Raw genomic sequence first — 12,969 nt, 5'->3', positions numbered from 1 at the left:
ATTTCTAGAAGGAGAGACTTGCTCAGGTACGGAAGCAGATCTCGAAAGAAGAACATGAAAATCGACACATGGGGAATTACAGGTAACTGTGCTTTTGTTTTTTAATAGATTGAAGAAGTGCAGTGTCAAAACAGAAGTGCCTGCATTTTTTAACTTTTAAGCTTATTTTAAGCACTGTTTATTTCATTCTGAGAAAGTGCTTTTTGTTTAATTTATTTCCAGAAAGAAAAGATAGTTAGCAAGTAGATGGTTCAGACTTGGAGAGAGCTCCTGGGGTGGTTGTGTGAAGTCTTTTCAGGCTGATGTAATCATGTGACCTTATTTAATTATAATACACTATTTTGAAAAAGTCAGGTTTCAGGTCTCTTAGTATTCTTTCTGTCAGTTCAGAGTGGTTGCTATACTTTGTTTTATTTTTATTTATTTATTATTATTATTTTTTTTGTGGTACGCGGGCCTCTCACTATTGTGGCCTCTCCCGTTGCGGAGCACAGGCTCCGGACGCGCAGGCTCAGCGGCCATGGCTCACAGGCCCAGCCACTCCGCGGCATGTGGGATCTTCCCGGACCGGGGCACGAACCCGCATCCCCTGCGTTGGCAGGCGGATGCTCAACCACTACGCCACCAGGGAAGCCCCTGTACTTTGTTTTAAGTTCAGATATATCAAGAACCAGGCAAATAATGAAAATGTTTGGAGGAGACAGGTATGAGACAATAGAAAGGGGTTTGGATTGTACAGAACTGGACCTCCTCCACAGTATCACCTTTGACAGGAGAAAAGGGGACCCCCTAAGCTCTTTGTGTTCTTGGAAAGACAGCCCCTCCTCCCAAGCTTTGAAACTGACTCAGCAGAATTAGGAGGATTTGACGTCATAGAGCTTCCCACATTCCGGATGTTCTTTCCAGCCTTAACACTATCAACAGTGATGATGAGAACACATTCCTCTCACCCTACGTCTACCTAATTCTCTCCACCAGAGAGACAAATTCCACCACCCCTCAAAAGATCATTAGAATTAATCCCTACATTCTTGTATACATCAATAATCACACTGAGTCTAAAACTTCTCAAATTATCCCTCATCACCTAAATTCTCTCCAGTAAAGTTCTATATTTCTCAATATGCCCAATTGCGATTCTTCTTCAACCACCTCCCCTTGACCAAACCTTTATACTGTGCCTTCTGGAACTGCATTGTTCAATGATAATTCTCTAGATAAACTTCAATTTGTATTGGTAACAAATGAAAATTTATGGATTTCTTGTAACTATATTCATCTTTATTTCTAGCATCTAGTAAAGTGACTGACAGAGTAGATGGTCAAGAATTATCTATGTAGTTGACCTTAACTCTTGTGCTATGATAGCTTTTTTTAAGCAAGCTGGTTTATCTGATTTTATTGTAGGCGAATTTATCCTCCTGAAGATAAAACACTACTTGAAAAGTATGAAAATTTGTTGGCTGTTGCCTTTCAGACCTTCCTTTCAGGAAGAGCAGCTTCATTCCAGCGAGAGATGAATAATCCTTTGAAAAGGATGAAGGTAAAGGAATGAATGTTTATAAAGAAAAAAAGAATGAAGCCACACAATATGTCTTTATAAACAACCCATCTTAGTTCCACATATAAAAACATTTTACTTTTAAGATGCACTTTCCTTCCATTTTAACAATTGGTAATGTTTCATAACCAACCAAATGATTTCATAAATAAGATGTTTTTTTAACAAGACAAGTTAAGCAGTAGAAAATGTTGATATTATGTTGTAATCTATTGTAATAAATGTTTTATTTCAGTTATTTATACATAACTGAATAAAAAAATAGATTGAAATAACCTAGTGGTTTGTGATGTTCTCATTGTTTGAGAATGAGATATAACTATGAGTTACATAGTTAACAACATAGTTAACTATGTAACTATATTGCTACATAGTTAGATTGTAACTAACATTATACAATAATTTTTTCCTGATACTGCATAGACCTGGCATATGAGAAGTAATTGAAACACACACACAGAGTAATCTATTTGCCTTACTTAAAGGTCTGTTAGTTATCTTTTGCAGTATAATAAGCCATTGCATTTATTTGCTCATTATTCCACAGTCTTGGCTGGGCTTAGTTGAGTGGTTCTTATGCTGAGCTAGCTTGGAGTGAATTATATATTTGCATTTATCAACTCAACTGGGGATGGAAATCCAAGAAGGCTTCACTTCTGTGTCTGGTGCATCAGATGAGATAGCTGGAACATCTGGGGAGCAGGCCGGGTGTCTCTTTCTCTCTACATGACCATGTAAGGAGGGTAACTGGATCTCTTAATATGATAGCTCAGGGTTCCAAAATGGAGCATTTCAAGAGGACAAGCCCAGAGTGCAGCAACTAATCAAGCCTCTGCTAGCATCATGCTTGCTAATGTTCCATTGGACAAATAAGTTTTTATTTGTTGTCTAAACAGTCAGTGGTCTTTAGTAGTTTTCTAAGTATTCATATTTACTCACATACTTACCCTTTCTTGTGTTCTTCATTCCATCACACAGACCTATTAAAATTGTTTATATTTTACATTACTGGAAATCTCCCTAGAGTGATACCTCCAGTATCTTGGATACCCTGTTATATTGAGTGATTCAAAAATCATGATAAAGTTTATTATAGATAGATTTTGCTATGGTCTTTTCACTAAAATTCTGCAACAGGAAGATATAAAGCCATTTTCAAGCTGGCTAGGCCTAAGGGACAGAAGCAGAAGGAATATTGTATACCCCAATGCTCTTTTCCTTTAAATTTCCTTCTTTTGACATATGCAAGTATTTCCACCATTAGAATTATGTTCTGTGGTCTTTTTGTTTTTACTGATCCAGACAGTGAGAGACCTTTTCATTTTCCTCTACCTGTTTTATAATGTCATTTCTCTCTCCTCTGGATGCAGCCTCTGTTCCATCTTCCCATCACTCTGCTCCTAGAAATCCTAAGGATTCTGGAGCCAGATAGACCTACATTCAAATTCCAGCTCCCCCACATGTTAATTTTGTAAACTTACATTAAACTATTTGATCAATCAGATCACTAAAATAGTAGTATTAAAAGTATACTTGACAGGTTATGAAAATAAAATTGAGGTTAATTAAAATAGTCTGTTTTAAGTACCTTGGCACATAATAAATAGGCTTCAAGTCTCAATTTGATTCTTCAAAATCTAGTTTAAATGTCACCACTTTGCCTGCCCCCTTCCATTGATCTGGGAGCCTCTTCTTATATAACACTCACACAGTCTTTATTAGTGTTGTTTTATAATGAGTGTCAAAACTAGGTAGTGTGAGTCCTCAAATTTATTCTTTTTAAAACTCTTTTGGCTTTTCTAGGTCCCTTTATGCTTTCATACACATTTTAGAATCAGTTTGATTCTAAATTTTGATTAATTTTTTAATTACAAAAAAAGGCTGCTGGGATTTTAATTTGGACTGAGGAATCTACAAAACAATTTCTGGGGAATTAACAATACTGAGTCTTCTGATCCATTAATATGGCATATCTCTTCATCTACTTGGATCTTTAATAACTCTGCTATATTGGTAGTTTTCAGTTTATAGTTTTTGCACATCTTTCATTAAACTTATTTTTAAGTATTTGATGTTTCTGCTGCTGTTGCTGATAATATTGTTTGTAAATTTTTTTTATTTTTAACTTGTTGCCAGGATGTGAACACCTGATTATTTTTGTATATTACCTTTATATCTAGCATTTTTATATATTGTATTTTTACTAACTGTATTTCAAATTATATTTTTATTTTGGTTACTTAGAAGTTTGTTGCTTAATTTCCATACATTTAAAATGTTCTAGTTTTATTTTTGGTAAAGTTTCTAGTTAGTTCATTGGTGTTAGAAAACATATTCTGATTTCAGTCTTGTAAAATAAATTGAGACTTGCTTTAACTCAATATGGTACTTATATTAGTGAATGTCCAAGTCTACTTGAAAATAATGTGTACACTACAGGCGATGGTTATAGAGTTTTATTTATTTATTTTATTTATTAAATTTATTTATTTATATTTATTTATTTAAGTTTTTTGGCTGTGGTGGGTCTTAGTTGCAGCACGTGGGTCTTCATTGAGGCATGCAGGATCTTTAGTTGCAGCACGGGCTCTTTGTTGCAGTGTGTGAGCTTCTCTCGTTCTGGTTTGCCATCCATGCCTCTATCCTCCTATTCTACTACATACTCAACTAAAATTGCTATTGGAAAGACCCAGCAGGCGAAGAGAACCAGCTCTGTGGGGCTCTTCTAGATGTCTCAGTAGCCCACGTGACCTTTGAAAACTCCACTGGATTCTCTTTACCCCCAGAGAATCTATTATAGACCTAATCTCTGCTCATCTGTGTCCAGACCTGACAAATGAACGTAAAGTAGAAAGTGGCCACTTATCTCTGCTCACCTAGGGAGAACTTTTCCCTCTCTGGTATAATTCCTTTTACACTACTTTTATCCACAGCTTTCTAATGTCTTAAAATATATGATTATTTAGTTTATCATCTTTTTTTAGCTCTTATGATGAAAATGCTGTCTATATGACCTTCTTTTTCCTGAACAGAAGCAGAACTCCTTACTTTTCAACTTGTGTCTTGTGCTGCTGTCTTTGGAATCCTTTGTAGGATTATTGTTTAATCAAACTTTATATTAAGAGTCTTTTGATATTTTAATAGCTAAATCTTAGATGGCGATGAAGAGTAACCTATTTTACAGATTTCCATTGCATAGTGAGATTTCTAGTTTCTCTAAAACCCTTTTTTTAAAAAAAGCACAGATATAAATCATAAATATATAAATGAATTTGTGATATTTGTATAGGTTGAATAAATAACTCAATGAAAGCAGTTAACTCTACCTCGTTTAGTAAAGCTATTGTACTCCTATTGCTCTGGTTTGCTCAACATCCACTTGGGTGTATGTTTTTATAACTTTACCCTTTGACTTCAAAGTGACTCTAGAAGAGCATGAGAAAAGGTGTTAGGCCTATAGAGCGAAAACCTTTCATAAAGTTCTAAAGATACTCGTGTGCAATAGTTAAAAATTTAAAAGTTTCATTAAATTGTGCCTGTTACCTAAATACTAACGTTAGATTGTTCTAAATGAAACTATTAGGCCAATCATCAGTGTTCTGTCTGCAGTCGTAATATTATTTTGCACTAATTGATACAGCAATGACTGATGAAATTGCGGTCTGGAAAAATTAGAGTGAACTTTTAGAAATTTTAAAGTGTCCAATAGGCTAATTTATTGAAGTATTGTATTCTAAGATTTTAATAGTATACTAGAACATAAGGATATATTTGTTTATGATAATCAATACATAATAGATTTCAGCTAAGTATTATTTTTATTGCCAGGTTTTAGTGAAAGTTTCTTTAAGAGGGCTTTCTATGACCCTTTATTTCTCATTTGATCTGAGCAATCTTTGTTAAATACTTTTCGGAATCCTTGTTGTACGCAAGATTAATAATCTTTTAATTAATTCTGGAGTCCATTAGTCATAACGATTTTAATTAAATTTTTTTAAGGAGGAAGATATTTTGGATCTTCTGGAGCAATGTGAAATTGATGACGAAAAGTTGATGGGCAAAACTGCCAAGTCTCGAGGACCAAAGGTGCAGTACCTTTATCTTCCTTAATATCAGAGTAGACTCTACTAAGGACAGTTGATTTTCCCTTTGTATTTCTCACTGTAAGAATGACTGATGCTACTTTCAAGGAACTCTGTGGACTGTGTTTCCAGTGAACATAGAATTGGGAAGATCATGCTTTCTTATACTCAGGAGAAGCTTTGTTTTGTTTTGATAGTTTTCCTCATTTTCTGACTCTTTCCCTCATCTAGTGAAAGCCCTGTGAGTCAGGGCCAAGCAGAACCTAGAACTGGTACCCTCATTCTATACTCAGTATTATGTTTTCCTATCTCCAAACATATAGTTATCAGAGACGTGTAGCATTATAGATCAGGCAAATCATGACTCCACAGATCCTAATGGGGAGCCCCATCTTTTGCTGACACGGCAATATTGAAATTTTGTAAGGAAAAATAGTTACAGTTTCTAGGAAGACATAGAAAGCTGTCATGCTGGCAAAAATAGGTAGGTGTTTGCTTTACCTTCATCTGCTCTGTGGTGATGACATCCACATGTTCTTTTGTTATATGTCAAAGTCCTTGCTAGTAGAGTAGGAAAGAGTTGAATTTGTAAAGTCTTGGAAAGTTTTTTCATTCTGCTTTTTTTCACTTTACATTTCAGCAATACTGAACTATTACTATATCCTTACATACATCATGCTCTGTCATGCTTTTTCTATACGCCTGGAATGCTTGCCTATTAAAAGAATAATTGATTAATTGCTTGATTGATTAGAGACCCCCCTCCTAATCCAGCTGCTTTTGTGAAATCTTCCCTCATTCTCCTAGCTGGACTTAGATCTTCTGTCCCCTCCTTCTATTGCTGTACCACAAGTGACACTTTTATAGAGCAGATGTGACAAATAATTGTTTGCATGCTTGCCTTAGTATGAGCTTGTAAGTTCCTTGAGGATAGGAGGTGTATTCCATCTTTACATCTCTAGCACCTAGCACAGCATCTGGCACTTAGTAGATTCTCAAAACCATTAGTTAAATTTGTTGAATGTGTCCACAAGGACCTCACTGACTAGTGGAAGGGCAGATAGGTGAACCAAAAATCAGGGTATATTGTGGCAAGTACTGTAATTAAGGGAGTGGGAAGTGCTACAGCAACATAGAGAAGAAAGGGATTGGTAGATTATGGATGGCTTCATAAAGGCAGTGCCATTTGAATTGAACATTAAAGGCAAAGACATGGAGGTATGATGCTGATTAGGATGTTGGAGAAATGACAAGGAATTTGGTATGACTCAGGTGGAAGATTCTTGGAGAGTAAATTGGTGCAAGATGAACCTGGTAAAAGATACATATCTGATGAAGACCAGAGACCTTGAATGTCAGGCACTGTTCTTCTGAATTATGTATTCTGTATCAAAGAACTGTAGAAGATGTTGATAATTCCTTTGGAACAAATATTTTTTAGAGTATCTGTAAAAGTGAATACCTTCGTGAGTTATTGCTTCATTTTGGAAAACATCGGAAAGTCTCTAAACTTTGTATATTAATTATTTAGCAATTTGGCAAACCAGATATGAGGCAACCTGGGGGCACAATATTCATGGAAGATTGGCAAATGCAAAGGCTCTAAGTCAGTCTTCTACTGTCTTATATTTTCCTTTGCTTCATCAAATAAGGCTTATCATCCAAATAAAAATATAACCTCCTAGAGGGCAGAATTCACACTGTGTATTTTTCAACCCCTCTTATTCCAGGCAAATAGTAGGAACTAACAATGTATTCGTTGAAATGAAATGAATTGGTTAGTTCCTATAGTTATTAACACCAGAATATTCTGAAATGTTGAAAACTGCATAATCAGTAAAAAAGTAAAAAGTAAAATTATTTTTATAACTTCTAACCTTAGGTATACTGAGGGTCTGGAGTGAGCCAATCTTCAAAGCAGCCTTTCCTTTTTAGAGGGTTGTTATCACATGTCAAACACCGATTTCCAGTGTCTTTACTGGTAGAATAATTGAAGGTTATCAAGGTTAAATTGAACTTGGGAGAAATAACTTTTCACTTATTTGAGAATCTAAGAAGTATTAATTAGCTATGTAAATAATATCACATAAAGTATTAGCATTGTTCTTCAGCCAAGTGCTAGGTACTTAGTATTTATTATTCTTTATGCCATTTATATATATTTTAATATATGAGCCAGTTCATAATACAATTGGACATAAAAATAAATGGTATGGTTTGTGTCAGAACTCAACGCCGGTTTACAAATTCCAATTTGTAGTTACGGCACTGTTTGGAGTTTATGTTGCTGTGACTTCTTATTACTTATTGCTTTAACAGTGTATTGGTTAACAAATCCCAAATGCATATATGACACAAAGGTTCAACTATCCGTTTCCCTTTGTGATTCTTTATAGGATCGAGTAACTCATTATGTAGTCAAGCTCCTTAAGAAACTTTAAAGCTGTTTGCCTACTTGAAGGAAGGCACTACTAGCAAGCCTGATTGTGCCACTGTTTCTTCTGGGTACGCTAGACTTCTGAAGAAACATCCTTCCTCTAGAATTCATATTCCCTAAGACTATCAAAATGTTTGATGATTGTGTTACTGGTAAATGTTTTTATGCATATCTCTTTGAACATTGTTAGTGCTCAGTAAATATTAAGACTATCAAAAGGAGAACATATTTTTAAACACAAGTTGGTACCTTAGTGTATTAAACTACTTCCCTGCTTTGGCTATTTTTCATCCTCTGCTAAGACAGTAACTTTAAGAACATCATGCTTTGGCTTACTATGTATTCCAGGCACTTCGTGAAATGCTTTTTCTTTCTTTATCTTTCATCCTACACTGTTACATGAGAGGATATACCTTATTTCAGTGAAATCTCACGGTAACCCAGGATTTCATTATGGTATATGCTAACATCAAAGCATTTTTGTTTGATTTAACAGAGAACAAGAAACTAGTATACAACTGCAGGAACCTTCCCCAGGAAATAAGAGGCATGTGGCATGTGTAATTGTCTCTTAAAATGACTAAGTTACAAAACTGTTGTGCTCTTGGTTGTGCACATTCTTTCTGAAGTGAAGATGTCCCACTTTCCTTATCTTTTATTCCTTCAGCTGGCATCATTGGAAACACATTGATTGGGAGATTCAAAGACAAGTGATTCTGATGGAGATATTATTGGAACATGATAGCCTGGCGTTTAAAATCTTTACAGATTTACCCTTCTACATGGCACTTGTCCTCTAAAAAATTTATGCCATACTGATTTTTACATTATATCCCTTTTTAAAAATGTAGTGTGGGCAATGAAAAGTAATGTTGCTCCATTATGGCCAGATCCTATGTAACAGAGGTAGAAATCCTCCAAGAAAAGCTGTGAGTTTGTGCATGGCCAGTTTAGAAAGTGGATAATTAACTAAAAATTTTTATTTCTAAAAATGTCCAAAGAGAAATTAGACATGTGAGGAATGCCTTGCTTCTTGTTGCATATTATCTGAGTGTATCATAGGCTCATAGGCTCTGTTTTAAGATGAGGCCTACTTTATTGATAGTGGATTATTTTACTTATAGTGGTTTATCTGGCTTCTGCTTCCTTATTTTATTTTACTTTTGCCTCTCTTGCCCCTCCTTCCGCTTCTTCTCTCCTCTCTCTCTCTCTCTCTCTCTCACAAGTGCACACACACACACACACACAAATACACATTTGTTGAGTGATTTTGAACATTAGGGATACAACAGAGGTATACCTCTGAGTCTTGATGAGTAATCATTCTGCATGGAATGAAGAAAAGCTATGTCTGATTTTTATGTTTTTATCTCAAATGTTTTTTCTTTATTTTGTTATTCTTTGTGGATATTTTGGTCCTTTATTTGAATCGTGCATAAACAGCATTTTCCTCATCATGACTGAACTATATTATTTAAGAAAGAATATTTCACAGAAACAGAACAATTAGTGGATAGCATTAGAGCAGTAGTACTTTGGGGGGATTTTTCAGACTAAAGTGAAAAGCAGTAATCATAAGTGAGAAATTAAAAATAGTGAGTAATCATGTGAATGAGCCTTTCTGAATTCTAACAAAATATCACATTTCCTTCCATTTTAGCCTCTGTCTTCCATGCCCGAGAGTACCGAGATAACAAAAAGACAGAAGTACTACAGCAGTGACAGCAGCTATGGTAGTAGCAGCAGCTCTTCAGAATCAGAAGAAAATGAAAAAGAAGAGTACCAAAATAAGAAAAGAGAAAAGCAAGTTACATATAATCTTAAACAGTCCAACCACTACAGATTAATCCAACCATCCAGTAAGTTAATTTCTTCTAATTTAGTTGTTATGTGACAAATTATGGAACTGAAATTACTGAACTCAATAAAAAGACCTTGGGCCAAATGAACCCTTGTGTGTGAGGAGACCTGGATTTTATCCCACTTCCTTCTCCAACCAGAACTTGATTAGGTCTGGATCCCACAACCCTTTTCGGGGTCTGCAAATAGAAAACAAAAGAGTTGACTTAAGCATCTCTACAGTCCATTCTTCTATATTTCAAAGTTTTTGTTAAGTCCTAGATTTCTGCATGAATTGTATAAAATGTGCCTCATGGTTGATCTGATGACTGCATTCTCTTTTAAGCCCAAATATTCTCTCATTGCATTCCCCACTCTGGCACTCATTTTGTTTCATATTCTCGCCTGTTTTTAAAAACGTGTGTATCTCCCTAGGCATTTGACTGGAATGTATCTATGAGCCACACAATTGTGAAATAGTTAGAAGTTTTGTTTCCTCCCATTTTCGTCACAGGTAAGCACTTCAGTCAGGGCTTCGGTGTATAGGAAGGAAGTATTCAGGAGAGGAACCAACCAGCTTCTCTGTCTCCTTCCTTTCCTGCTGCCTTTTTCCTCTTTCCTCTTTTATTCCTTTTCCCATTTTCTCTCTCTTGCATTCTCCTGTCTTTCATTCCTTCTTCGATCCCAAATGTCCGCTATTGTGTCTGTTATTCGTCTTTCATCCCCAGATGTCCAGTGTGGTACTGCTGTTGCCCAGGCTCAGTCGGATACCCCTTCCTGATGCTGCCTCCAAAGCAGGACTTTTCTTAACCTCTGTTTCTCATCTCGCTCTTTGCCTTGTCCTCCCTCATCCTAGGGCTCCACAAAGGGACCGGTCCAATCACGCAATAAACACATTTCTGAGCCTTTGTTGCTCTATCTCCAGCAATGGTTTAATAGTTACCTGATAATATGTATGTTTTAAACCTGGCCTCCCAGACTTATGAGAAAATGCATAAGGAATGCAGACCTAATAGTTGAAGATTTTTAATGGTCTTTCTTTTACTTCCAAATTATTCCATAAAGATACGTGCTAAAGTTCCTGTCTTTGAGGGCTTATGTGTTTGGAGGGGAAATAATGTATTATATTCCATTTCATTTGTTTATTTACTCCTTTAATATATGTTTATTGAGCACCTGTTCCAGAGTTTGTAAGCTATTTTATCTATTATTTCCCTTTTTCTTAAAGACTCCTTACGTACTTTCAGTGCATCTCTGTGTAAATATGACTCTGTTTCTCTTTTGGAAGCTGACATTGTTCTGCCCAGATTTTGTCAGTTTTGGAGCCCCTTTTCTATTGGCTAATGTGTGTATCCTTAACAGCAGGAACTGACAGAGGATAAGGGTAGTGGTGAGAAAAAATTGCTAGGGCTCTTATAGCTCTGAGATTCTTCTTTCTTCTCAGACCAATAGGTTAATAAATTGAGATCAGACAAAGAGTGTACTAGAAATGTTTTTAAGCATAAATTCACACTTTAAAGCTAGTCTATTTCAATTAATATCTTTTTCCTTATTGGTTATTTGTTTTTATAGTCATTAAGAATTGCAGCAAGGGTTTCAATTTGTATTATATTCCCTCTTTAATCTTACACTAAGGAATATTTTAGCCACAAACTCTCCTTGAGTTTTCTCTACAAAGGGATGTGTATAACCGAGGACAAAAATCCAGATTATGTACAATGCTTTCTGTTGTAGATAGTTAATTTAGGCAATTTAAAATTGTTACAGTACCAAAGGATATATTTAGATTTGATATATGGTAGTCCTACACAAAACTATATGACGTATTTTTTTCTCAGATAATTTGTGTATGCAAGTTTCAACCATTTATTGTTAGTCTACCTAAGTATCATTGGCATGTCTAGCTATTTAGTTATTCTGTCTGAATTCTAGTGTATGCAGAGGAAAAAATGGAAATCTCTGGTGACTCAAGAGAAAGGATATTTCTTTCTGCAGCTATGATCAGATTATATATGTCCAAACCCATCATGGTAAGCCCTTGAAGAGAGCAGGGCCAAGGTGTAGGTATTAGTACATGCTTATGGGTATTTCTTAGTAGAAGATTGACCAGTGTTATGTACCCCACACAGCCCTTTTTAGAAGCACCGTTCTTTAAAAAAATAGTGTGACTTTCAGGTTCAGAAGGAGGTTGGAACAAATGGAAGGTTTTTTTTTTTTTTTTTTTAACATCTTTTATAGCTTGAATGAGTATACTTTTTTGGTCCTCTCCAGAACCAAAAGAGGACTATTAGACTTATCATCAATTCAAAATATTCTTTAGAAATACTTCCCTAAACATAAGGTTCATGTCCATTGCCTTTATAAAGGTTTAAATTTTTTTCAACAGCTAATGAAGAGAAATATTTGGGTATTCATCCTGCCTTCATGTGAGTTTTATTAAATTATTTAATTAATGAAGAGTGATTGATATATTTCCCAAGCAGAGAGAGAATATACAACAGAGCGTATATAGAATACATCTATTAAAAAAGATATAAATGTTGATAATATTGAGTGATATTCTATTTCTCTGTGTCAGGAATTAAAATTTACCTGGAATAGTTGGTTCTCTTTTTCAAATGTTCTCAATATGCCCTGAGGAAGATGTTCTGTGGTTTTCCCTAGTTGTTCTGATAACAACCCTTTTGGTCCAGACATTTTTCTTCACTTAAATCTTTTACTATAGGAATGTAAATCTAATTTTTAAAATTCTTCTGTCCTGTGAATAAGAAGACTTATCTGTCTAGTACTACTCTTATAATAACCAGTTACATATTTAAACTTCATTAGGATAATCTTTGTTTTTCTTCTGTTTTATTATCATTATTTTATTCTCATGGGCCCTAAATTTTATAACATCCACTTATCCTGGCCATTATATAGACTCCTATCCATTTCCCCCTATGAATCCTGCTGTAAAATGTTCTATTTCTAACCTCTACACAGATTCTAATAAGCGACCAGTCTAGTCCGAAGATAGTAGGTGGCATCATGACATTATAGAAAGAGGG

At 35.2% G+C, this 12,969-nt stretch overlaps 1 protein-coding gene across 3 annotated transcripts in view; it reads left to right on the top strand.

Moving 5' to 3' along the window:
- The window catches only part of TTLL7 (tubulin tyrosine ligase like 7), a 150,789-nt gene that overhangs the window by 103,214 nt on the left and 34,606 nt on the right, over positions 1–12,969 (top strand). For all 3 annotated transcript variants that reach the window (XM_024734648.1, XM_024734647.1, XM_024734646.1), the window contains exons 12-15: positions 9–82; positions 1,408–1,543; positions 5,561–5,647; positions 9,741–9,939. In XM_024734648.1, coding sequence (XP_024590416.1) covers positions 9–82; positions 1,408–1,543; positions 5,561–5,647; positions 9,741–9,939 — 496 coding nt within the window. The remainder of the gene's footprint in view (positions 1–8; positions 83–1,407; positions 1,544–5,560; positions 5,648–9,740; positions 9,940–12,969) is intronic.

This window comes from Neophocaena asiaeorientalis, unplaced genomic scaffold (genome assembly GCF_003031525.2).
Source record: "Neophocaena asiaeorientalis asiaeorientalis breed wild unplaced genomic scaffold, Neophocaena_asiaeorientalis_V1.1 scaffold15, whole genome shotgun sequence".
NCBI classification, from domain to species: Eukaryota; Metazoa; Chordata; class Mammalia; order Artiodactyla; family Phocoenidae; genus Neophocaena; species Neophocaena asiaeorientalis.
This window is presented reverse-complemented; position numbering and strand designations above follow the sequence as displayed.